At 49.7% G+C, this 23294-nt stretch overlaps 1 protein-coding gene across 3 annotated transcripts in view; it reads left to right on the forward strand.

The window, feature by feature from the left end:
- The first annotated feature begins 2008 nt into the window (after positions 1-2008).
- MAP7D1 (MAP7 domain containing 1) overlaps positions 2009-23294 on the forward strand; it is a 28394-nt gene continuing 7108 nt past the window's right edge. The window contains exons 1-11 of one of the 3 annotated variants that reach the window (XM_020983664.2): positions 2009-2455; positions 11404-11742; positions 11999-12067; positions 13918-14081; positions 15893-16007; positions 17933-18043; positions 19683-19793; positions 20226-20374; positions 20505-20644; positions 20746-21074; positions 21546-21723. In XM_020983664.2, the coding sequence (XP_020839323.1) occupies positions 2410-2455; positions 11404-11742; positions 11999-12067; positions 13918-14081; positions 15893-16007; positions 17933-18043; positions 19683-19793; positions 20226-20374; positions 20505-20644; positions 20746-21074; positions 21546-21723 (1751 nt within the window). In that variant the 5' untranslated portion in view covers positions 2009-2409. Of the gene's footprint in view, positions 2456-11403; positions 11743-11998; positions 12068-13917; positions 14082-15892; positions 16008-17932; positions 18044-19682; positions 19806-20225; positions 20375-20504; positions 20645-20745; positions 21075-21545; positions 21724-23294 lie in introns of all 3 variants that reach the window. The other 2 variants (XM_020983663.2, XM_020983665.2) reach the window with 2 other exon arrangements.

Raw genomic sequence — 23294 nt, forward strand, 5'->3', positions numbered from 1 at the left:
GCTTGTTGATTTCATACTTGTTTCCTCCTTTGTAAAATAGAGTAATAATATTTTCCCTCCAAATCGCACAGGCAATTGCTTTAAGGCATTCACTTTGTAAAGTATAAAGGTCTAAGGAAATGTAATCCATTTTTATTGTAGTCCTTTAAGGCCTAGCTCAGATGCTATCTCTTTTGGGAAGTCTTCCCTGACCACTCTGGCCAATGGAACAGTCAATGAAGGCTGTGGGCATATAGAGAAGACAAAGCCTCCAGATGGGGGAGGGGGGTAGTTATATTTTTCTCCATGTGTTTGATTTTCTTTCTGCTAGATTGTAAGGTTCATAAATTCCAGGACCAGGTTTTGTGTAGATCTTTGTTTTATCAACTCTTGGCATAACTATATTTAGGAGATACTCTGTGAAACAAGGAAGAGTGTCCTGGACTTGACTGAGAGTCAGAAGAATGGAGTTCCAGTCCTGACTCTCTCACGGACTTGCCCTATCACTTTGGGCAAATCACTTCCCCTCTCTGTCTCAATTTCCTCATCTACAAATGGACTGTTACAGTTTCTAAGATGCCTCTAGGTTTCTGACATTCTCCCTCACCCCATGAATTTACTATCCCAGCTCAACTTGGGGCTATTTTCCCTTAGCCTGTCTTCTAGGTCACTGACGCTCTCTCTTTACTCCCTTCCTCACCTCCAAGGAACCCAAAAGAGAGGGTCCCCTCCTTCCAAGTTACCAAAGGCATGGACCTCATTGCCTTGATGTATGGGGGTGGCCCAGCTCCCCTACTCCCTCCAGGAACTGACCTTCAGGGAAGTTGGGTCTGCTCAGAGCTCTGGGAGTAGCACTCAGGGGCATACTTGATCCCCAGAGAGAGAGGCCCTTACATCTGGACCATGGGCTAATCCCTGGACAATGGAAGAGCCAGCAACTTCAAACTCTTGAGGTCAGGACAAAGAGCAAAGCCAGGAGTGGTCAGGATCTGGTCTTATCTTCCCTTCCACTCAAACCCTGCTCTCCCTTATTCCCTCACTCTCTTGCTTCCATCTCTCACCAGGCCCCTGCAGCCCCATCGATCCACCTTTCTGCAAGCTCCTGTCCTCGGTCTGATGTTTGGACGATGGACTTGGCTCCTGTCCCTGGCCCCAGCTTCCTCAGTGGGCCTGGGGAAAAGGGGGTGGGGATGCTGATGGAGGGGAAGGCAGAGACAGCAGGGTCAGAAGGGGGAGGGGGGAAACCATTGGCGGTAGAGACAGATGAGGCCCTGAATAGGCCTACAAGTTTCAGAGTTATAATTACTGAAGGAGGAGGGGGAAAGGGAGAGGGTCAGGGCATCTGCCTGAGTTTACTCGGCACCCCTTGGAGTATTGAAGTAATTTAGGGTTGAGGGATCGGTGTGTGCAAATGGTTTCAGGCTAAGGAGGCTGAGCCTCTGGGCCCTGCTGGAGCCTAGCTCGGAGCCTGCAACAGGCAGAGAAGCAGCAACTCGGGGGAGGAGAGCTCCTGGTATCCCCCTCCCCCAATAGCTAATTGGGCTTGGGACCGGCGGCGGGGGGGGAGGGGGGACGGGACATATTCGCTTGAGATTTGATTTTTTTTTCAGAGCTGGGAGTGGTGTCCTATAACCCCAGGCCCTCAAACCTCACACGTCTGCTGGAGTACTTGGGGGGGTGGATTGAGGGCCCACATGCTCCCCCCCTTCCCGGGGGTGGTGAGTCACCAGCTTCTCTCTCAACTCTCCCTACATAGTCTCTACACTCTGCGGGACGATACCAAATGACATTCGCGGGGGAGAGACAGCCCAAAAGGCCCCTCCCTAAGTCTTTTTGCCGATCTCCTTTTCTCTGGTAAAGAGGGGTCCCCGCGCCTTTAACATTTTCTCCCCTGCTAGAGGCTGAACAGTAGAGGGTGACACCTTCTACCCACCTGCGCAGGGTCGCAAGGTGGGGGGCCGGCCCTCCCTCGGTGGCACATTTGGTATAGGCCAGCCGAGAGACCAGGGCCGGAGCCGGGAATCTGTACAATAGCTCTGGGGCCGTGGCCGGGGCCGGGCCGGCACTGGGCAGCTGTCGAGGCCGTCGCAGCCCCCACCCCCACCGCCCCGCCCCGCGAGCCCGGCGCCCGCGGATCTCGGCCTCGCCGGCTGCACGGGGCCCCCAGGTCCTGATTGCTTGCATTTGGAGGTGCGGGTGAACCCCATCCCCCTGAGCTCTAGAAAAGGAAGAGGAGGAGGAGGAGGAGGAGGAGGAGGAGGAAAAGGAGGAGGAGGAGGAAGAAAGGAAGCCAAGGCGGGATGAGCCGTCCGATCCCCCCAGAAGCCACGGGGGTGGGGGAAGCACCGAGCTCAGACCGGCGCCGCCTCCGCGGCTGAGATCTCAAGGCGTTCCGCAGAGGAGCAGACCCCACCCCGCCGCTCAGTAGCCATGGACAAGGGCCAGCACCAGGAGCCGGACCCCGGCGCCCCACAAGGTACCCGCCAGATTTGCCAAGGGGTTGGGGCTGGGGCAGTGGACTGAAGCGGGGAGGCAGGCCTTGGGTGGGCTGCGCAGCTCAGAGGCCTGGGAAGGGGGTGGGGGGGCGCCCACCGTAGGCGTGGAGCCGTCCCCCCTCCTTCCGCCCCCATCTCGGCCAGGAACTGCTGGGGAGTGGGGAGTTTTAAAAATAAAAGCTTGCGGCCGCGGCTCCAGGACAGTGGCATCTTCTGACAGCTGCCCCCCCTCCCCCCTCCCGCTGCCGCCGCCGCCGCGGCTTTGCCTTGCTCTAGCCACTGCAGCCTTCGGGATGTGCCCGCCCAGGAACCAGCCTCTCCCCCGATTTAGGGCCTGGTATTCCCAGAGACTCTCCCCCGACCCGCCGTCCCGGCTATCCCCAAATATTCTTAGCTCGCCACCCTGGAAATGGATCCTGGACTTTGCTGGGTATCCCCCACCCCCACCTCTCTGCACCCGGGACCACTGTTCATCCCCCACGTCGCGCCTCCCAGCTACAACTCTGTCCTGGCTTCTGTGCTCCCCTGACCCCCCCCTTCCTCAATCTTGCCCCGTCACATGCCTCCTCAGCCCAGCCTCCGCTTCCCCTTCTCCAGGGTTTGTGTGTAGAGCGGTGGGGGTGAGAGTGGAAGTGGGGACAAGTCGCTTCTTCCAACTTGTGGCTCTGCCCTCTGAGGAGACACAGAGCCCCTTCTCCACATCGTCGTCTTCGGCAGGGATGGGTTCCCATACCTCAAGGAGTAGTGTGGCGAAAGGAATCGTCCTGTCTACCTACCCTGGCCGAGAAGGGTCCCTTCCCTCCTCTCTCCCCCGACCCCGAGTTGTCAGTCTTCGGGACTTAGATGAGAACCCAGCTTTCCCCACTAAGTTCCCTCTGGAAAGCCTGGAGAGCACCTCCTCCCAATCTAGATCTAGATCCTTACCTCACACGCATCCCACCTCCCATTCAGATCTCTACCCTCCTCCAATCCCCCATCGATCCAGCTGCCACGAAGTGTGCGGGTGGCTGGGGCAGCAGAGGCCGAGGGGGAAGGGGGAAGCTCTGACTGCACTGTGGCTGCCAAGTAACTGGCAGAATAAAAGAGAGGGTTGGGGGAGGGGAGGGGAGTGAAGGGGGAGGCGGCATTGTTAGGGGCAAGGGCGGGAGGCTCGGAGGGGGCCCTGACTTCCCTTAGAGCTAGGCTAGGCCCTGGGCCCCTAGGCCTCTTGCAGGGTATTGGGGGAGGCCTGATTCCACAGCCTCCAAGTTCATTTCAGAATTTGGGGTAAGGGAGAGGTATGGGACCAAGATAGAACTTCAAACTCATTCCCCTTCTGACTCCAAAAGACTTCTCCATTTTACTTCCAGGCCCGGTTTCCCTAAATTTCCTGGCATCATCATTAAGCTGAGCTCTCTCAGGCCTCAGTTTCTCTACTCTATAGAATGGGGCAAAGGCCTCAATTTACATCCTCTAGGTTTTGTCCATCTCCAAGAAAGGAAGTTCTTGGGATTTGGGGTAAAAAGGAGCATTATCCCCTGTCCCCAACCCCACTCCTCCCACAAATAACCAGTTCTGAGGCTACTGGTAGAAGAGATGTGATTAGGAAGTGGGGACAGGTTTGGTTGAGGGGAGGAAGGGAAAAGCAATCTTTTCTGGGATATAACTCCCATGTGTCTAAGGGGAGGGGGCAGCACCTATCAAACTGGGAGCTCAGGATGCCTGAATCCCTTTCTCACTGACTCAAGCAGAGATGTGGGCCTGAGCCTTGCTCCCTTCCCATACCTTCTCCACTTTGCTTCCAGGAGTCAGAATCTAATCCCAGTCACCTCCTTGCCCCCTCAGGGCCCCAAGCTCAGGATGAAACAGTGTCTGTGGGTGTGGGGGATCCCAGGATAGGTGGGGTTGCTGTGATGCCCAGTGGGTGTTCACTGTAACCTCCCAACCACACCAATGGTACTAATATGGGTGCTTAGTTCTGTTCTAGGGTGTGGGAGAGTGTGGGATATTAGGAGGCTAGGGTCTGTGGCTATGGGGGTAATGTGGTTGGGCTTAGAACACAAGTCTGACAGCTGAAATGACTGGATTTTTATCTTTGCTCTGATGAAGCTTGAGAGAGCTTTAGGGTCTTGGAAGCTTCCCAAAGACTTTGGCAGGCTCCCTAGGGTCATTAATGTCCCCCTCTTCCCAACCCCTCTGCACTCAAGGTTCTCCACAGGTCCCTGGCAGATTGGCAGATAGGGAACAGGAACTGGAGAGGGAAGTGGTCTGTATACTGAAGTATACTGTATACTGACTTGAGAGGGTGATTTGGATGGAAGAACTAGTTTGCATGGAGGGGAGGCCCTCATCTGTAGGCAGGAGAAACCCCTGATGAAGAATGGGGCAACTTGTTTGATTACAGAGAGTAGAGGATGGGCTCATGTGTATTTGGGACCTTCAATGGAATGACTGTTCTGCATACCCAGTTGAGGAGACTAGTCTCTATACAGAATGGACTTGGATGGGTAGACAGGTCTGTTTACAAGCTAGAGTGCTCTGGATGAGGTACCTGGTTTGGATACAGAGAGAAGAACCCTGGATGGAATGAATGATTTCTACCCAGAAATCCTGCTTATTCATGGTCCAGGATATAGAGTGTTGGGATTGTGGTGAGTCAGTCAATAAACATTTATTAAGCACTGTGCTAAGCACTAGGGATACAAAAAGAGGCAAAAGACAGTCCTTGCCCTCAAGGAGCTTCTAGTCTAATGGGGAAAACTTGGGTGAAAATGCTGCCTCTGACACTAGAGGGTCACTAAGTAAGTCCCTAAGCCTTTCAAAGTCTGTTTCCTCCTTAGTAAAATTTGAACAATACCTAGAGCATCTTCTTCCCAGGGTTGTTGCCAGGCTTATGCAAAGCACTTTGCAAACCAGTCAGTTTTACACTGGGTGACCCAAAAGTCTCTGAGAAGTTTTAAGCTAGTAAAGTTGTACAAATATAGATGATTATGATGAGGTAGGGTCCTGGATAGAGTCTTAGGGACAGAGAGGCCTTGAGGCTTGGTTTCCCTGCAGCTCAGGCCTTCTCCATTCTTCCTCTCCCATTTCCCCTCCTCTTTCCCCTTCTCTTCTCCCAACCTTGCTATGTGGGCTTGATGGGTCCCAGTAATGAGGCTATTAATGAGCCCCTAATGTGCTGTCATGCGTATGCAAATGAAGGGAAAGGGATTGAGAGTTCCCTCTCATTCTGTGCTAGCCCCAGGCCTAGAAAGGTAGAGGCACCTTGGCCCACTTCCCCAATTCCTGGCTGGAGTAGGGCTGCTTATTGACTCCTCCTCTGGGAGAAAGCCCCCATAGGTACCAACTAAGGAGCACTGGGGGCCGGCTAAAAGTTTGAGAGCCTCTTAGGAAAGGAGACCTCTGATCTGGTCTGGCCTGAGGCCTCAGGGGGCCAGGCAGCCATGCCTATTGGCACCAGCTGGGCCTCTGGGTAAAGGGAGCCAGCCGGGTGAGCCCCAGATAATGTAGCTTTGTTTTGAGGGTGGCAGCCCTGCCTGGCACCCCTGGGCACGGTCTTCAGTGTTACTGTGACAGCTGCAGGTCCTGTTCATCCACCCCCAATCACTGGGGCTGCCTGAGAGGAGTGGGGTGGGGGGTGGGGCAGCAGTGAGGTATGATGCCCCAATCCTTAGCCATCCCAATTCCCACTGTGCCTCTTCCTATTCCCTCTCCACTCTAGGGTGTCTTACCAACCCTTTGGACACCAAGATTTGGCCTTCACAGAGCCAAAGGAAGTAGAAATATGACCACTAGGCAGATTTGCTGTCTGGCCTTGGACAAGGTCACTTAAACCTCCTGACTCTCAGTTTCCTTTTCTGTAAAATTAGGGAGGTTGTGCTAAGGTCTCTTTGGCTCCTATCAGTGCTAAGATTTTATGTTCAGTGTTCTAAGGCCCCCTCCCAATTTTACATTCTGTGATTTTGGAGGGGCCTTAGATTTGCAACATAAATTACCTGGATGATGACCAGAACCTCATTTTCTTCTATGATGCATACATAGACTCTGAAATAGTGAGTTGTAAGGAGCAGGGTCCCCAGCCCCTCTGCTTTTACCCTAGACCTGTATCTCCTGCCCCTAACTTCACTTTCCCAGAGTAAGCCCAAAATGCCTGCCATTCAAAAACTCATACATCCCTGGGGTCAGGACTTTACTGGCCAGGTCCTACAGTATCACTGAAGCTGGGATTTTTCTTGAATGAGTCTGATTAGCTGAGACCAGGGTGTTTGGAACCCTACCTCTACCCTCTTTACCCAAAATTACCTTCCCCTCTCAGGGGAGATCACGTCTTAATTTTGAATCCCTCCACTTCCAGCACCAGATCTGGGCACGGGAGAGCAGAGGAATGGCCTGAGAGCTGGAGTTTAAGGCAAAGGTTTGGGAGCTAGAAGGGGCTGGCTAACAGGTCTGCAGGGTCTGGTGGGGCCTAGGCGGGATGTCATCATTTCCTGCCCCTGAAATAACAGGAAGTGGGTGCTCCTGATTGGAGGCCATGAACAATGGCGGGCTGGGGCCAGGCCAGTGGAAGAGGAAGGTTCCTTTCCCCTGATCCTTCCCCCCCACCCCCCACCTTGGAGCTAAGTGACATGGAACCGAGGTATCTGGCACCTCATCACAGAATACCCAGCTTCTTCTTCCAGGGACCTTAGAGATAATAGGATCATAACATTCATCTGTAAAATGAACAGGCTGGACCTGGCCTCTAAGGTCCCTTCCAACTCCAAATCTTGGTGCTATGTGTCATACTAGGGTTAGGGAAGGTTCAAAGGTCATAGATGTTGGAGGGCATTTAGTCCAACCTTCCTCATTTTACAAAGGAGGAAATTGAGGCCTGCAGACCTTAAGTGACTTGTCCAAGATCACACATGTATTAAGTAGCAGAGCCAGGATTCAAACCCAGGGTTTCTGACTTCAAATCAGTCACTACACTGTCTCCTGTAAAAGCAGCCTTCTTTCCCTTAAGAGCTAAGTCATTTCCGTCCTGACCTGGAGAAGCTAAACTGCCTGTCTTGGCAAAGAGGTGGTAAAACTATAGGTGTGGGATGAGGCATACATTGTAAGACATGGCTAATGGTTTGATTAGTTTTGCTTAACTGTATTGACAGCAAAGTACAGCATAGGGGGAGGGAGAAATCATTGGTGAGTGACAGAGAGATGACAAAAGAACAGCAAATAAAGCATTTGTTTAAAAGATAAAAACATTTAAATTTTTAAAAAGTTTCTATAGTAAGCCTGCCTGATCTCAGCATTCTGGGAGACCCAGGCTTCAAAAGTGCCTCCAACTCCTTGTCAATATTATTATTGACTGGCCTTGAAGCACCCGATGGAGATGGCACTCCAGCCTTTGGCATGACTGACTCCCTTTGAAGAGACCCTGGTTCTTTCTGGAAATTTGCCCTTGGTTCCACATAGCACAATGGGGGAGGTTCTAGGTGGGAGTATCTTTAAGGGCAGGATTGGGCAAAGGGGGTTGTGGCTGGCTCCACATATGGGAGTAGGGAACAAGTCCCTCACTTGAGTAGTGCAAAGGACAGTACATGGTGCAAGCAGGGCTGAACATGAGGTCCATGAGCCCTGGGACACATCTGTGTCCTTCTGTCTACTCCTCTGTCTTTATGGGAATCTCTGGGTAGGAACAAAGTCTAGTCTTGTGAATTTGTTCATATAAGGAACTCCCAGATGAGAAAACTTCCTTTACTAATGTAGTTTGGCACCTTCCCTGCAACTTTACAGTCTAGAGCCCTAAGAGGTTACATGAATTCCCCAAGGTCACACAACTAGTTATGTGTCAGAGGCAGGATTTGAATCCAGGCTTTCCTGGCTCCTAGGCCAGTTCTCTATCCACATTGTCTCACTATTCCAGTGCCACACTGCCTCTTATGGGAATTGCTATCTACTATACACACACACACACGTATATATGCATATGTGTACATATGCATAAATGTGTGTATGCATGTGTATACATGTAACACATGCATATATACATACTCATACACATACATACATATCTATATATGTATCATGTGTGTAAATATATAGGAACAGGCCAAAAAATATACACATACATATATATGTATATAAATTTTGTATATACTCTCCATTTTTGTTTGTGTATAAAGAAAGAGAGTATATTGTGCAGTGTCTTAGCAAGAACAGGGACTGTGTATTTTTTGTTTGTTCTAATATAGTTACAATTGGGACTAGATTTGGAGTCAGAAGATAAGGATTCCAATGCTTTCTCTGCTACTTGGCATTGACACAACACCCTTTAGTAAGTGACACCCTCTCTGGGTCTCAGTTTCCTCATCTGTAAACTGAGGAGCGTGGAGCAGATTTCCTTTAAGGTCCCTTCCAGCTCTAAATCCATGTTCCTGATGATGATGATAGCTAGCATTTATTGTAGTCCTTTAAGGTTTTTGAAGAAATCTACAAACATTATCACATTCTGTCCTCACCACAACCACCCTGTTGGGTAGGTGCTAGTATCACCCTAATTTTATGGATGAGGAAACTGAGAACTAGAGAGGTAAGTGACTTTGCCCAGGGTTATATAGATAATAAACACCAGAGGCAAGATTCTAACCCAGTTTTTCCTGGCTCCCAAGCCACACTCTATTCTGCTGTGTGTTGAGTTCTTTACTAAGTGCTGGAAGAGAAACAGATTTAATAAGACATGAACCCTGCCTTCATGGAGCTTACAGACTAGTGGAGGATAAGACACAAATATAGATCACTCTAATGCGTAATATGATGTGATAAGGATCTCTCTGTGTGTCTCCCTTTCTTGCTCTGTCTGTGGATAAGGTTGGGGGAGGGAGTGGGTGAGAAGGGTGGCCATTTGCTCTTTTCTTCCTTCCCTCAGCTCAAGCTCCTGTGGCTGCCTTTGGGAGACCAGAAAATGTCCATGAATTACAGATCCTGAAAACCCTCTGCACTAATTATAGAGTGAAAGGGTGGGCTGCCTCAGCTTCATCTGGGCTCTGGCCCCTGCCTGGGCTTATCCTTATTCCTCTGCCTTCCTCTGGGGTGGGGCTATCCTTACCTCTGGGCCTGCTGTCATCCACTACCCTTCCCGCCAGGTGCCTCACTTCCTGCCATGTCAGAGTGGCCAGCCTAGGCAGGAGTCTCTGCCTGCCCTGCATTCCCATCCCCTGAGCTCAGCACCAGGCTATCCATGGCACCTGTGTCCTTCCTCACAATAGCAGGGGAGCTGGTGAGAGATTTCTCCCCTTTCCCCTAAGGCTGTCCCTCAGCAGAGAGGACCCCTATTTCCTAAAGGAGCAGCAGGCAATATGCTCTGGGGGGTTGTCACTTGGAGGATGAGGAATAGGGGTCTGAGCCCCTGACAACCTGCCGCAGTGTCTACTTTGTAGTCTAATATGGTGGAAAGAGCACCCCACCTTTCAGAGAGCCTGGGTTCAAGTCTTGCATATGTTAATTCTAGCTGTGTGACATTGAACAGATCTCTTCCACTCTCTGGGGGAGTTCCATTTCAGCAAATAGAAGAAGGTTAAGTAAGTGCTTTTTAAAAAAACAACCCAATACTGTTAGTCAACTAGCATTTATTAAGCACCTACTATGTCCCAGGTACTGGGCTAAGTGCTGAGAATACAAGAAAGGCAAAATCACATTCCCTTCCCACAAGGAGCTCACAGTCTAGTGAGGGAGAAAACATGTAAACAGCTGTGTGCAAACAAGATGTATGCAGGATAAATTAGCAGGGAGAAAGCACTAAAACTAAGGAGGACTGGGAAGCATTCCTTTCAGAAGAAGGAAATTTAGCAGAGACTTGGAGGAAGCCAGGGAAGGCAGGAGGTCAAGATGAGAAGGGAGAGAGTTCCAGGCATGGGGAACAGCCAGTGTAACATCCAAAGAACACCCCTTCCCTTGTAAGAAAGTACAGTTAAACAAACAATAACAGCTGGCATTTCTAGAGTGCTTAAAGGTTTGCAAAGCACTTTACAAATATTCTTATTTGAGCCTCATAAGAACCCTGGGAGGTAAATGCTGTTATTATCCCCATTTTACAGATGAAGAAACTGAGGCAAGGGGTTTAAGTGACTTGCTCCAGGTCACACAGCTAGTAAAAGTGAAGTGGGATTTGAACCTAGGTCTTTTTGACTCCAGGTCCAGAATTCTATCCATTGCATCGCCTTGCTGCAATAATAACACATGGAGCATGTCTGACAGTGCAGGCCAGATATTGTACCCAGGATCTACTATGTCTCTGAGGAGGAGCAGGAGGCATACTTCACCAGATGACGTCACCATTGGTCATTGCAATGATCAGAAGTCCTTCTGTGTTATTTACTGTGGTCATTGTTGAAAGGACTGGCCTGCTTCTGCTTATTTAACTCTTCATCAGTTTGTGAGCCTTCCTGAGATCCTCTGAATTTCTTATATTTGTCCTTTCTTATGGGGCAGTCATATTCCATGACATTCATATGCTGCAGTCCATTCAGTCGTTCCCTGGGCAATGGCCTCCCATTGTCTGTCCTATCCTTGCTACTAAAAACTTGAGTTCTAATTGTTAGGCAGTTTTCCCTTATATTAGACTGAAATGTGTCTCCTGATGACTTTTGTATTCCTTGCTCTGCCCTCTGGGGTCAAGTGGAATAAATCAAATCCCTCTTTTATATGATAGCATCAGATATTTGAAGAGATTCATCGTGTCCCCACCCTGCCCCAAGGTCTTCTCTTCTTCCTTCAGAACACCCCCAGTTCCTTCAAACAATCCTCAGAGATGCCCATTTGCAGCCCCACACATCCCCTGCCCTCAATATCATCTCTCACAGGGCAGCATCCTGTTTGCTGGAGAGACTGACTGCATGGAGGCTTATTAGCTGAGTCTGGGATCTATGTTTTGAGGAATTGACTTCTTTCCTTGCTCTTGGCTTTTGTTCTCCAGTTGAGGCAGCTGGGACCTCCGCAGACCCAAGGATTTCCCCTGCAGGTGACCTCTCCCTACAAACTCCTGCTTTGGTTCCAGACACCCCTCCAAACACCCCACCAGCCACGAAGAACCCTCTAGGGAGTGCTCAGCCCCCAGCCTCCCCCTCCCCGGAGGCGGCAGCCTCTCTAGAACAGACAGTACCCCAGAAGGAGGACCCTCTCCTGACAGAAGAGAAAAGTGGGAATCTTGCTCCACCACCCAGTGGCACTTCCCAGGATGCTAAGTCGCCTGCCAGGAACAGCCAGCCATCCCCAACTGCTGCTCCAGGCTCCACCAGCCCCAATCCTAGACAAGGTAGGTGTGTACTCCTTCCTGCACTTCCTTTCCATGCCCATAGGGCCAGCCGTATTTCTTCTGGGGAGCAGGTATATGAGCCTAAATACTTGCCTACCATGACCCAGCAGCCTGGTTTGCCATTTGCTTCTCTTGACTTAAAGTAGAGACTCCTCTTTCTCCCATCTGGAAAATGGAGGCTTGTCTCAAAAGGGGAGGAAATTTGTAGTGACTTTTAGTTAACTCCAGCTCTTGTCTCACCCCACATGGTGCCCAGATGCCAAGAAAGCTGGAGAAAGACACAAGCTGGCAAAGGAGCGGAGAGAGGAGCGGGCCAAATATCTTGGTGAGTAGAACATTGGGGAGACAGAGGAGAAGGATAGAAATCCTTTAGAGGATACTTTGAACTGTGAAATCCCACAGAAAGGGTTGGCTCACTCTGATCAGGGCTAAGTTTCTCTGCCTGCTCTTCTGAGGCAAGCTAAAGATAGCATGGTCTGATAGAAAAGACCTTGGTGTAGTCAGAAGACCTCTGAGTCTAAAGTCAGAGGACTTGAGTTCAAATCTCAGGTCTGCCACTTAAACTGAATCTATTTCAGTTTCCTCATCCATAAAACGGGGGCAGTGATAGCACCAGGGTTATTGTGAGGATATGATGGGATCATGTTTGTAAAGTGCTCTGTAAATCTTAAAGTGCTATATAAATGCTAGCTATTATTATTACTTCTCTGACCTTGGGCAAATTACTTCCTTTTCTCAGTCTCAATTTTCTCCTAAAGAGCTCGTTGACCTTGATTGTGTCTAAAGCTCCTTCCATCTCTAAATGCTATGATTATCATGATGCCTCTGCTCTTGAACTCCTGGTCTTATTCAGTTGATTTCAACAATGAAGCTTCTACTATATACAAGGCTTTGTTTTAGGCACTGATGCAAAACCAAAAGGAAAAAGTTCCTGCCCCCAAGGAGCTTATAATCTTCTAAGGGAGAATCAACTTGTACAGAGATGAGTCAATAGAAAATGAGTACGGAATAACGTAAGAGAAGGGTAGGAGGCAATCAGGAGCAGTCGCTTGTAGAGTCTTTCTTGACATTCAAATGGAGCCTTGAAGGGAGTGAGGAATTGATTCTCAGAGGCAGAGGTGAGGAAAGAGAACATTCTAAGCATGGGGTGGGGGTCATAGGCTTTGCAAAGACATGGAGAAGGGAGAAAGGATGTTTTGTCTGGGGAACAGCAGAAAAGCAGTTTCCTTAGAGTGCCCAAGGAGGAATAATGAGGAATTAGTCTGTAAAAATAGGTTAGAGCTAGATTATGGTGCTTTAAATAAACTGAAGAGTTTGTAATAATGAAGATGATGATGATGATGACGACTAGCATTTATATTGCCTTTAAGGTTTGTAAAGCATCTTTACATATGTTAACTCATTTGTATTTTATCCTAGAAACAGCAGGTACAGTAGTCATTGAAGAAGTTTTTTGAGCAGGAGAGTGGCATGATGGGACCTGCACTTTAAGAATAGCATTTTGGCAGTTGGGTGGAGGATGGATTGGAGAATTAGCAGCTAGATAGAGCAGTGCTAGACTTGGAGTAAGCAAGTCTTGAGTTCCAAATCCTGTGTCAGACACTAGCTGTGGGACCCCGAGCAAATCACTGTCTTCTCTGGGCCTCAGTTTCCTCATCTGTAAAATTAAGAGATTGGGCTGCATAGTCTCTAAGGTCCCTTTCAGCTCTAAATCTCTGATCCTAGGGGAGGGATTGGAGAGAGAGAACCCAATTAAGAGACTATTGCAATAGTATCAGTGATAGTTGATTAAGTCCTGAAACTAGTATGGCAGCTGTATGAATTAAGAGAAGGGGATAAATGGGAGAGATGTTGTTGAGGGAGAATTGATAAAGACTTAGCCCCTGATCGAGTTGGGGGAGGAGGGAAGAGTAGAAGACAGCTCTGAGGTTGGCAGCCTGAGGGCTAAGGAAGATGACAGTGCTTCTGGCAAATATAGGGAAATTGGGAGGACAGGTTGGTTTAGGAGGTGAGAGATAATCCTGTTTTTCTTCACGAAGCTTCCTGTTGAGATGAGAGTAAGAGTGAAGACAAAAGAACGGTATCAATCAAGGCAGCTTCTGGGGAGGAAGTGAATTTAGACTTGGATGATTGTGATGGCTCTGTTAACTCCTCTGGCATCTGATTTTTTGGCAGCGGCCAAAAAAGCCATGTGGTTGGAGAAGGAGGAGAAGGCCAAAGTCCTTCGTGAGAAGCAGCTCCAGGAGCGGCGCCGACGGCTCGAGGAGCAGAGACTCAAAGCAGAGCAGAGGAGAGCAGCCCTGGAGGAGAGGCAGCGACAGAAGCTGGAGAAGAACAAGGTGTGTGTTCAAGTCCATGAGGGCACTTGGTTCTTTGTCTGCCCACAGGTCCATGTGGGAGTTCCTTTTGCATTGAAGGGTGAAAAGAGAAAGGATTATGTTTGAAGCAAGAAGGAGGAGTGGGTGGATCCATGAACTAAGAGTTAGGAGGATCTGAATTCTAATCCTCTCTCAGGCATTTACTAACTTGGTGACCCTGAGCAAGTCTCTCATCTTCTTTGAACCTCAGTTTCCTCATCTGTAAAATGAGGATAATAATGGCGTCTATGTCACAGAATGGTCCTAAGACTCAAATGAAATATATGCCAAACCTTCTGTTTGCAAACCTTTAAAAGCTGCATTCCTATTAAAATTACTAACATTTTAAATTAAATTTTTAAAAAATTATTTTAAATTTAAATTTAAAAGTACAAATTATTTAAAATTGCTCTATATTAGTTATTTTTATTAGAGACTGTGTTCTTGTATGCACATACATATGTTTGTATCTCTGTATGGGAGCTCGTACTGACAATGGAGGCCAAAGACCAGGATTCAAATCCTACTTTTGTTACTTAACTGTCCAGATGACCTTGGACAAGTGACTTCTCACTTTCCTCGTCTGTCAAATGAGAAGGCTGAGCTAGATGGCCCTTATGGTCCAGTCTTGCTCTAGAACTCTGATCCCCTTGGTGTTCAATCTTTGATTTAGTATGCACCTGAATCTGTGCTCATGGGTGTGTCTGTGCATTTGTGTGTGGCTTGCAGGAGGATCAGTAGGGGGTTGTGGTTGGTGGGGACACTCTGGGGAAAAGGGAAAGAGGGCTCATCTGGGATGAATGAACAGGCCTGTCCTGTGCCTTCCATGTGGAGCTCTGAGCTGAGCCCTGGAAAAAAAAAAAACATGCGGTCCTGCCCTCAGCAAACCAAGCCCATGTGAGGAGACGCTTTTCAGAAAGGAGACATCACATCCTCTAGAAATGACCTGAAAATCATTTTTTAAAAGCATAAGAACAAACAAGTTTTGATAACATGGCATACATCTACAGTCTCTGCTGCTGGGCAGGAATAGGAGGGAATAAGCATTTATATGGTGCCTACTATGAACCAGGCACTTTGCAAATATGATCTCATTTGAGACTCACAACAACCCTTCAAGAGAGGTACCATTATTTTTTACAGTCAAGGAAACTGAGGCAAACAGAGGTTAAATGACTTGCCTAGGGTCACACGGCTAGTAAGTGTTTGAGGCTAAATCTGAACTCAGGTCTTCCTGATTCCAGGCTCAATGTTCTGTCCTCTGTACCCCCAGCTACCTCTGAGGCTGAAAGTAATGGGTTGCCTGAACTCAGGAAATGCCAGGCTGGTTGTGAGGATCAGACAGCTAAAGTGCTTTGCAAACTTAAGTCGCTACATAAATGCTAGCTGTTATTGTGATCAGCTAGGGGCAGCTAGGTACCTCAGTGGATAGAGCATCAGGCCTGGAGTCAGGAAGACCTGAGTTCAAGGGTGACCTCAGATACTTACTAGCTGTGTGATCTTGGGTAAGACACTGAACCCTGTTTGTCTCAGTTTCCTCAAATGTAAAATGAGCTGGAGAAGGAGGTGGCAAACCATTCCAGTATCTTTGCCAAGAAAACCCCAAGTGGGGTCACAAAGAGTTGGATACAACTGAAAACAAATAAACGACAACAACAATAACAATTATGCTCGGGGCTAAGCTACGGAGGCTTCCCAGAACAAGAGAGGTTTGGAGCCTGGTTCTGCAGGAAAAAAGAGTAAGTGGAGAAGGGGGCTATCAAAGTTAACGCTTGGCCCCATCCCACCCCCAGGAACGTTATGAAGCTGCCATCCAGAGGTCAGTAAAGAAGACGTGGGCAGAGATCCGGCAGCAACGCTGGTCCTGGGCAGGAGCCCTGCAGCAGAATTCCCCAGGACATAAGAACAGTGAGTGGGCAGATTGGTGGGTATGGGAGGGGCTGGGGATGGTAACAGGGGTATTGGCCTTGTCCCAGAGTACTGGAGTAGGTAGGTCAATGTGAGGGAAGGGAAGGGGGGAGCTTTGAGGTCCTGAGAGAACTATAGTGTGTAGAAAGGACAAAGGGGGTGCTGCTGGCACCAATCGCTTTATCCGTTGCAGTCTCCCCAGGCCACCCTATACCTGGGCCCATGAGGTAGCAGCACCAGGGCTAAAGAGGGGATGTGGATGACTAGAGGGGAGCATGTGGGGATGGGGGAAGATGGGCATAATGCAGGGATCTGGGGATTGGTTAAAGGTGCACCTCATCTTATATGACAGATATGTTTCTGAAAAGTGCAAAAATTGAAATTTTGTAAATTGCATCCTTCCCATTGCCTGCCATTATTGTCTCAGAGAGATGTCTTCATCTTCAGTTTTTATTCAGTAAGCAGCAACTTCTAACACTTGAGCTGAAAGTTTCCCTGATTTCTTGCAAGTAATTAATGACCTGTAAACAAGTACCATAATATACTCAGAGGAGTTCTTTTTTTAAGATAATTACCCTCTAATTTATCTGTTAAATAAGTTTGATTTTTTTTTTTTTGGTATGTGAGCTTTCATGAAGTGGGACCCATTGTACTTTGGGCTGACCTCCATGTCCAGGGCAAACGTGTGTTTGTATCTGTGTAGTTGTGTATGTGAATGTCTTGGTGCATATCTGTCATCAGCTATGCGTACTTTGTGTCTCACTGTGGACATATGTGTGTATATGTGATGACGTGTATGATGTCTGTAGATGTTGGTGTATCATAGTATACAGCTGTAGGTCTGCATGTTGCCGTGTATTTCTGTGCTTGTGCGTCATTGAATATTCATGGGGGCTGGTGTGTCATGCATCAGAGGCAATGGGGAGGTAGTGGCAAAAAATGGTAGATTTGACCTGGGCTCAAAACCCAGGTGTTTTTGGTCTCAGCAAGTCACACCACCTCTCAGGAAATTGAGATTTCCTCATGTAAAATAAGGGATTGGTCTAAATTGGGAGTTCTTAACCTGAGGTCCATGGACTCCTTAGAGGTCCATAGATAGATTTCAAAGAATTTATGAATTTGGATGGAAAAAAAAAAACACATCTTTATTTTCAGTAACTTCTAACTGAAATTTATCATGTCCTTCAGTTATTTAAAAACATGATCCTGAAAAGAAAGAGGTCCTTAGGCTTCACCAAAGGGGTCCAAGACCCACAAAAGAACCCTATTGGACTAAATGATCCCTAAGTTCCTTACTGCTCCAAATCCTGATTCTATGTATGTGTATGTTTTTCTCTCTGTTTCTGTGTATCTTTATATGTGGAGGTGTTTAGATGAAGGGTCAGCAGGGCTGAGGGTATCAGCTCAGATTCAGAATGTGGAATCTGTGGAGTCTGAAAAGTTCTGAGGCTGGAAAGCTGTCAGGGATGTAAGCAGTTGTGAGGGCCTTAGCAGCAGGGGTGGGCACAGCCTGGAGGAGGGGACTGTGTCAGCCATTAAGGCCACCTTTGGCCAGAGCAAGATCCAGTCTCACTAGTCCTCTCTGGGAAAGAAGACCACAGGCTGCAGCCACTGGCCCCCTTAGAAGCGTGCCCCTTTCCCTAGCCTGGCCCTTTCCCTGACAGAGCAATTGTATCTCCCCTCCTGGGGCTGAATCTGTCCCATGTCCCTCCCTGCCCTTTCCCCTCCCTTCTCCTGTTCTTCCCTCTCTCTCCCTTTCCTCTTGAACCTGCTTGAAAGAGCACCCTGCATGGAAGGCCCTATTGGGCGCCCCTGGCTTCCTGGCCCCAGGCCTGGCCCTCCCCTTTCCCTGGCTTCCTGGCCCCAGGCCTGGCCCTCTCCTCTCCCGGCCCTTGGCTCTAATGCCCGTGTCTTTTCCCCTCCAGGTGGAAGCAGGTGCTCCATGTCGGCAGTAAACCTGCCTAAACACGTGGACTCTATAATCAACAAGCGTCTCTCAAAATCCTCTGCCACGCTCTGGAACTCCCCCAGTAGAAGTAAGAGGCCCACCCGCCCCAAGGCCAGTCTGCCATTGCCCAGAGGCAGCCCCAGAAATAGGACTGCTTCCCAATCCCAGCCTAGGCCCTGGCCCTGTCTGAGACCCAAGGCACTTGTCAGGAAGGTGGTAGAAGGGATTCATGTTTGGCTAGGGGTCAGACTAGATGACCCCTAAGGTCCTATCTTGTTCTGAGGTTCTGTAGTTCTAAAATTTAGGGAAGCATCTTAAGTCTGTGTGCCTGCCCACATCCACAACATTTGAGGCTCTGTGGCTATTGGGAGGTCATGGTTACTGAGAACTGAGCTGTGTATCCACGGCTAGAGGAGCAGGACAGGCAGAAGGCCATGCCCCCAGCTTCAGGATACAGTCCTAAGGGTCAGAAGACCCAAGCTGGGGCTGCCAGAGCCTGGAAGACTGCTCTCCCCTTCTCAGGCAAGGAGACAGCATCTGAGCCAAGCAGTGAGAGGGGAAGCACTGCTCCCGTGGCTCCAGGGTCCAAGCTGCCAAAAAGGAGGTGGAGGGGCTTGGGGCCTAAGCAGATTCATAATCCACTGGATTATGGTCTGGGCATTGTCTCCCTCTGTTCTCTTGCTGGTCCTCTGCAGTACCCCTCCTGTGCCAAGGGATTGGAGGGGCATTTGGAATAGGCTGGTGCCGAGGATACAAGCCTTGGTCCCGTGGTAGCTCCTCCCCCAAAGAAGCACCAGATGTGTCTTCAGAAACAGGAATCTAGAAGGGTGGCACTGCCCTCACTCCCAGCTAGCACCATGCCCACATGCCAGCCTGTGAAGTGGGGGATTTAGGAGGTTTTGAGAGGTGGTAGAGGAGTTATTTATAAGCTCCTTCAGCCTTTATTTGATTGTTCAATTGCCTGGCAACCAAATCAGCTGCTGCTAGGCCCCACCTGACTGAGAAGGGGTAAAAATAGATAAAGCAGCTGAGAGACTGGGAGAGGCAGCAGGGGCAGCTGGGCAGGGCAGGCAGGGCATGGGGACACCTCCAGAACCAGTGACTTGCTCAGAGCAAGAAGCCACTTCACCTGGAAGGGCAGCACCTTCTCAGAGTGGGACCTCCTTAGGGCAATGATGTCCATGTCTAGGATGAGCCCTTCCCTTCCTAGGGGCACTGGGTAGCCGTGGGCAGTGGCCCTGGATGTCTGGCCTTGGCTTCCCCTCCTGGGTCCTGAGTCAACATGCCAGGCACTCTCTTTTGCTGTGTCAGGGGAGAGGTCAAGAGGATGTTCCTGAGCTATGTTAGCCTTCTCCAGAGCTCTACAGTGGTGTGAGCCCTGGCTAGTACCAGAGCCAAGGTCAATATTGAATGGAACAGGGCTTGTCGTATTCCTGGGGAGTGGTTGCCCATCAGGCTAGGGCAGAAGAAATGCATGCAAGGCTAGAGGAGGGAGGAAACAGATGGGGAACTGGTCCTTGTGTGTGTATGTGTGTGTTGTGTGTGTGTGTGTGTGTGTGTGTGTGAGTGTGTCTGTGGAGAACTGTGTGTAGGTCCTTGGGTATGTCCGTGTGTGGCTGTTGTGTGCCTGGTGTGCCTCATGGTCTACCCCAGGGTTGTAACCATCTGGGGAAGCCAGCCAGGAGCTAACTGTTTCTGCCCTCTTTCCCCCATCCCTACCACCCCAGATCGGAGCCTACAGCTGAGCCCTTGGGAGAGCAGCATAGTGGACCGATTGATGACACCTACGCTATCCTTCCTGGCCCGGAGTAGAAGTGCTGTCACCCTGCCAGGCAATGGCAAGGACCAGGGTAGGGGGGCATGCTGGAGTGCCCTGGGAGGAAGGGGAGCTGGGAAGCAACAAAGACTCAAGGTGGGGCAGACCAGGGCCATCCAAATGGCAGGGATATGAGGGTAACAAGCATAGGTGCTTGGAAACCCCCTCTCCTTGGGGACAAGCAGGGCATATTATATCTTTAGCATTTTTCAATCAGGCCCTTGTATCCAGTCCTTGCCTTACAGTACTCCTGGCAAGGAGGGAGTGTAAGTATGATTATTACTATTTTATATCTGATGAAATTGAGACCCAGAGAAGTAGTGACTTGTCCAAAGTCACATGGCCAGTAAAGATCAGAGTTAGGATTTTGAACCTGGGTCTCTTAACTTCAAGGTCTGAGTTTTTTTGAGGGCCACCGTGTCATCTCTCCTAAATCCAGTGTGTTCCTCCCTAGTGGTTCCCATGTGCCCTCGCTCTGCCTCAGCCAGCCCCCTGACCCCCTGCAGCACTCCTAGGAGCCTCCACCGATGTGCAGCTGCTGAGCGCAGGAAGACAACAGGTGGCAGCCCTGCCACCCCTCGACGTCGGCCTGAAGCCTCCCCAGTGAGTGCCATTCTGACCTGCCCAGGGGATGCAGACTGGGGTCATCCAGTGACCAGAGGTGGGGGTGAGGGTTGGAGCCATTGCTGACTGATGGACTTTTTCATGAGGGTTCCCACCCTGGGCTTTCCAGGCACAAAAGAAAAAGGACAAGAAGGATAAAGACCGAGAGAATGAGAAAGAGAAGAGTGCCCTGGCACGGGAGCGAAGCCTCAAGAAGCGCCAGTCTCTGCCTGCTCCTCGAACCCGCCTTTTACCCGCCACAGAACTCAGGTGTGTGGCACCTGCTCTGGGTGGGACAGAGGGGGTAAGAGAGACCTGGGGCTCTGTTCAGGAAAACCAGCCATTCTAAGGTATCACTCTTCTTCCCACAGCCCCAAATCGAAGACTCGACCCTCATCTCCCTCCACGCCTCGGCACCGGCCAGCCTCCCCCTGCCCCAGTCCAGGCCCAGGACCTGGCCTGCCCCCCAAACCACCTTCCCCACGAGGCACCACAGCCACTGCCAAGGGGCGGGTCCGGAGAAAGGAGGAGACCCCAGAGAGCTCTGGCCAGGCTGGGAGAGAAGAGAAGAATAAAGAAAAAGTCAGGGAGGAAGAGAAGCTGCCAGCTGCTGCAGCATCACCATCACCAACCACCCAGCAGCCAGCCAAGGAGCTGCCCAGAGCAGAGCCAGTGAGGGCTCCTGGGGAGCCACCCTCAGGTGGGCAAAGGGCTCTTCAGGGAACCCTGAGGTAGAAGAGGAAGATCAAATCCTCTCTCGGGGGAGCTAGCCTCTGGTCTAAGGAGGAGATTTGTGACCTCTGCTTTCAGGGAGTGCCGGGTCCAATAGGCGATACTGATGGCCCTGCTCTTAGAATTCAAGGTCTGAGAGGGAGACAGGACAGCAGTTGGGTTCCTGTCCAATGCTACCCCCAGGTCTCTGTTCTCCAAGCTCATGGGGTTGTGGGGAAGGAGGTGGATAACCTTATTTCCATTTGGCTTTGGGGACATTAGGATCTGGCATGGGGATGGATGGGAGTTGGCAGAGGCAGAAAAGATGTCTTAGATCAGGAAACAGGCTGAGTGCTCCAAGTTAGTGGAATGATCTAGGCTTGCCTGAATGGTGCAAACAGAACTCAGAGTGAGTACCAAGGCATGTGCCCCTGACAGCTGGGTCTGGGGTTTCCTCCAGGTACTACCATCCCAGCTTTGCCCCCAGCCCCAACTCCCCCTCCACCCTCTGGCAAACCCATGGCTGGCACCACAGACCCAGAAGAGGCCACGCGGCTGCTGGCTGAGAAACGGCGCCAAGCCCGAGAGCAGCGAGAGCGGGAGGAGCAGGAGCGGCGGGAGCAGGAGGAACGAGACAAGTGAGTGTGGAAGCTAAGGCTTATGCCAGGGCTTCCCTTGGAGGGAGTTGGGAGCACAAAGGCCCAGGACTGCCTGGGTAAGGGCGTGGATGACTTTATGCCCCTCAAGGGCAGGAATACCTTTGGTACCATATTTCCCTCCCTCAGCCTCAGCCACTCAGTCCTCTAAAGACTGTTCAAACACAGGCACTTGCCCTTATCAGAATCTGACAAAATTTGCCCATACATACTTCATGGTCTCATGGCCTTCTGGATGCTGAAGGTTGGGAGGGGTGCAGAAAAAACTCAGGCTGAAATGAGAAGTGGGTCTCTAGTGGTGGCTTCAGGGCTCTATCCCTGACCTATTTTGCTCAATATCTTTATCATTGATTTCAACGAAGGTATAGATGTCTGAAAATTTGATCAACATGTTAACCCAAATCTAGAAGGGATGGCTAACATACCATATGATGATTCCCCAAATGATCATGACAGGCTAAAAGGATGGGCCAGACCTATTAAGATGAAATTGATAGGAATAAATGTAAAGTTCAGCATACGAGTTTACAAAATTAATAGTGTTCACTCAGACTAGGTGAGGCATGACTGTTCAAGCTAGTTAGTGTGAATGAGCTAGGGGTCTTAGTGGACTGCAAGCTCAAGATGGGTTGGTAGCAGCACACAAAAAGGCTAATATAATCTTAGGCTACTTTAATAGCACCATGTCCACAATGAAGAAAGCAGCAGTCCAGTTATCCTAAGAACACACCATTTTAAAGACATTGATGGACTCCCCAGAAGTGCTACTCAAGTGTCCTTGTGGCTTGGGGTTGACCCGCAGGTGATTTTTAACGGCTATTTCAGCAGAGTGAAAGCCCTCTCAGTTCCTATGAACCTGGAGAGGCCTTTAGTATGGTCCAGGGATAGGTTATGTCTTATCATTTGGGTATCAGGACTACATGGTCCAGTGAAAATAGTGCTAGTTCTGGGGTCAGAGGACCTGGGTTCAAATCCGCCCTCTGATGTTTGTCACTTATTAACCCCTATAGGACCTTTGGCAAGTCACAAACTCCCTGGCCTTCAGTTTCTTCATCCATAAAATGGGGGTGAGGGAAGTTGGATGGGATGACCTCTGAAATCCCTTCCTATTGTCCTATGACCAGCCCAGCTGAATATACCAGTGGGTTAACCTCTAGAGGATAACTTCTTTGGCCATGGGGGACTCAAGAAGCAGAAATTCAGAGCAGCCATCAGCCCATCAGTCCTGCTCCCACAGTGCTGATGGCAGTGGTGGAAAATGCATAAGCAAGGGCAACAAAGATCAAAGTTTTTAGACCATCTGCAACATTAACTTAGCGTGTTGGTACTGATGCCCTGCTAGAACTAAACCACAAGTGAACTGACATTTTTGCTGCTAATGAAGGCATGAGGCCAAAGTTTCGGCCAAACAGCAGGCTAGCTCGTGAGCTTTCCTTGGAGAGGAGGAGGTAATAAAGAGGATGCGGCTGTTACTGTTTCTGTCCTGCACCCAAGGTTGACAAGAAAACCCTCCCTCGAGGCACTTGGTCACCCTGCCTTACAGCAGTCATAAT

The sequence above is a fragment of the Phascolarctos cinereus genome, unplaced genomic scaffold (genome assembly GCF_003287225.1).
Source record: "Phascolarctos cinereus isolate Bilbo 61053 unplaced genomic scaffold, phaCin_HiC Scaffold_726;HRSCAF=1367, whole genome shotgun sequence".
In the NCBI taxonomy this organism is placed as follows: domain Eukaryota; kingdom Metazoa; phylum Chordata; class Mammalia; order Diprotodontia; family Phascolarctidae; genus Phascolarctos; species Phascolarctos cinereus.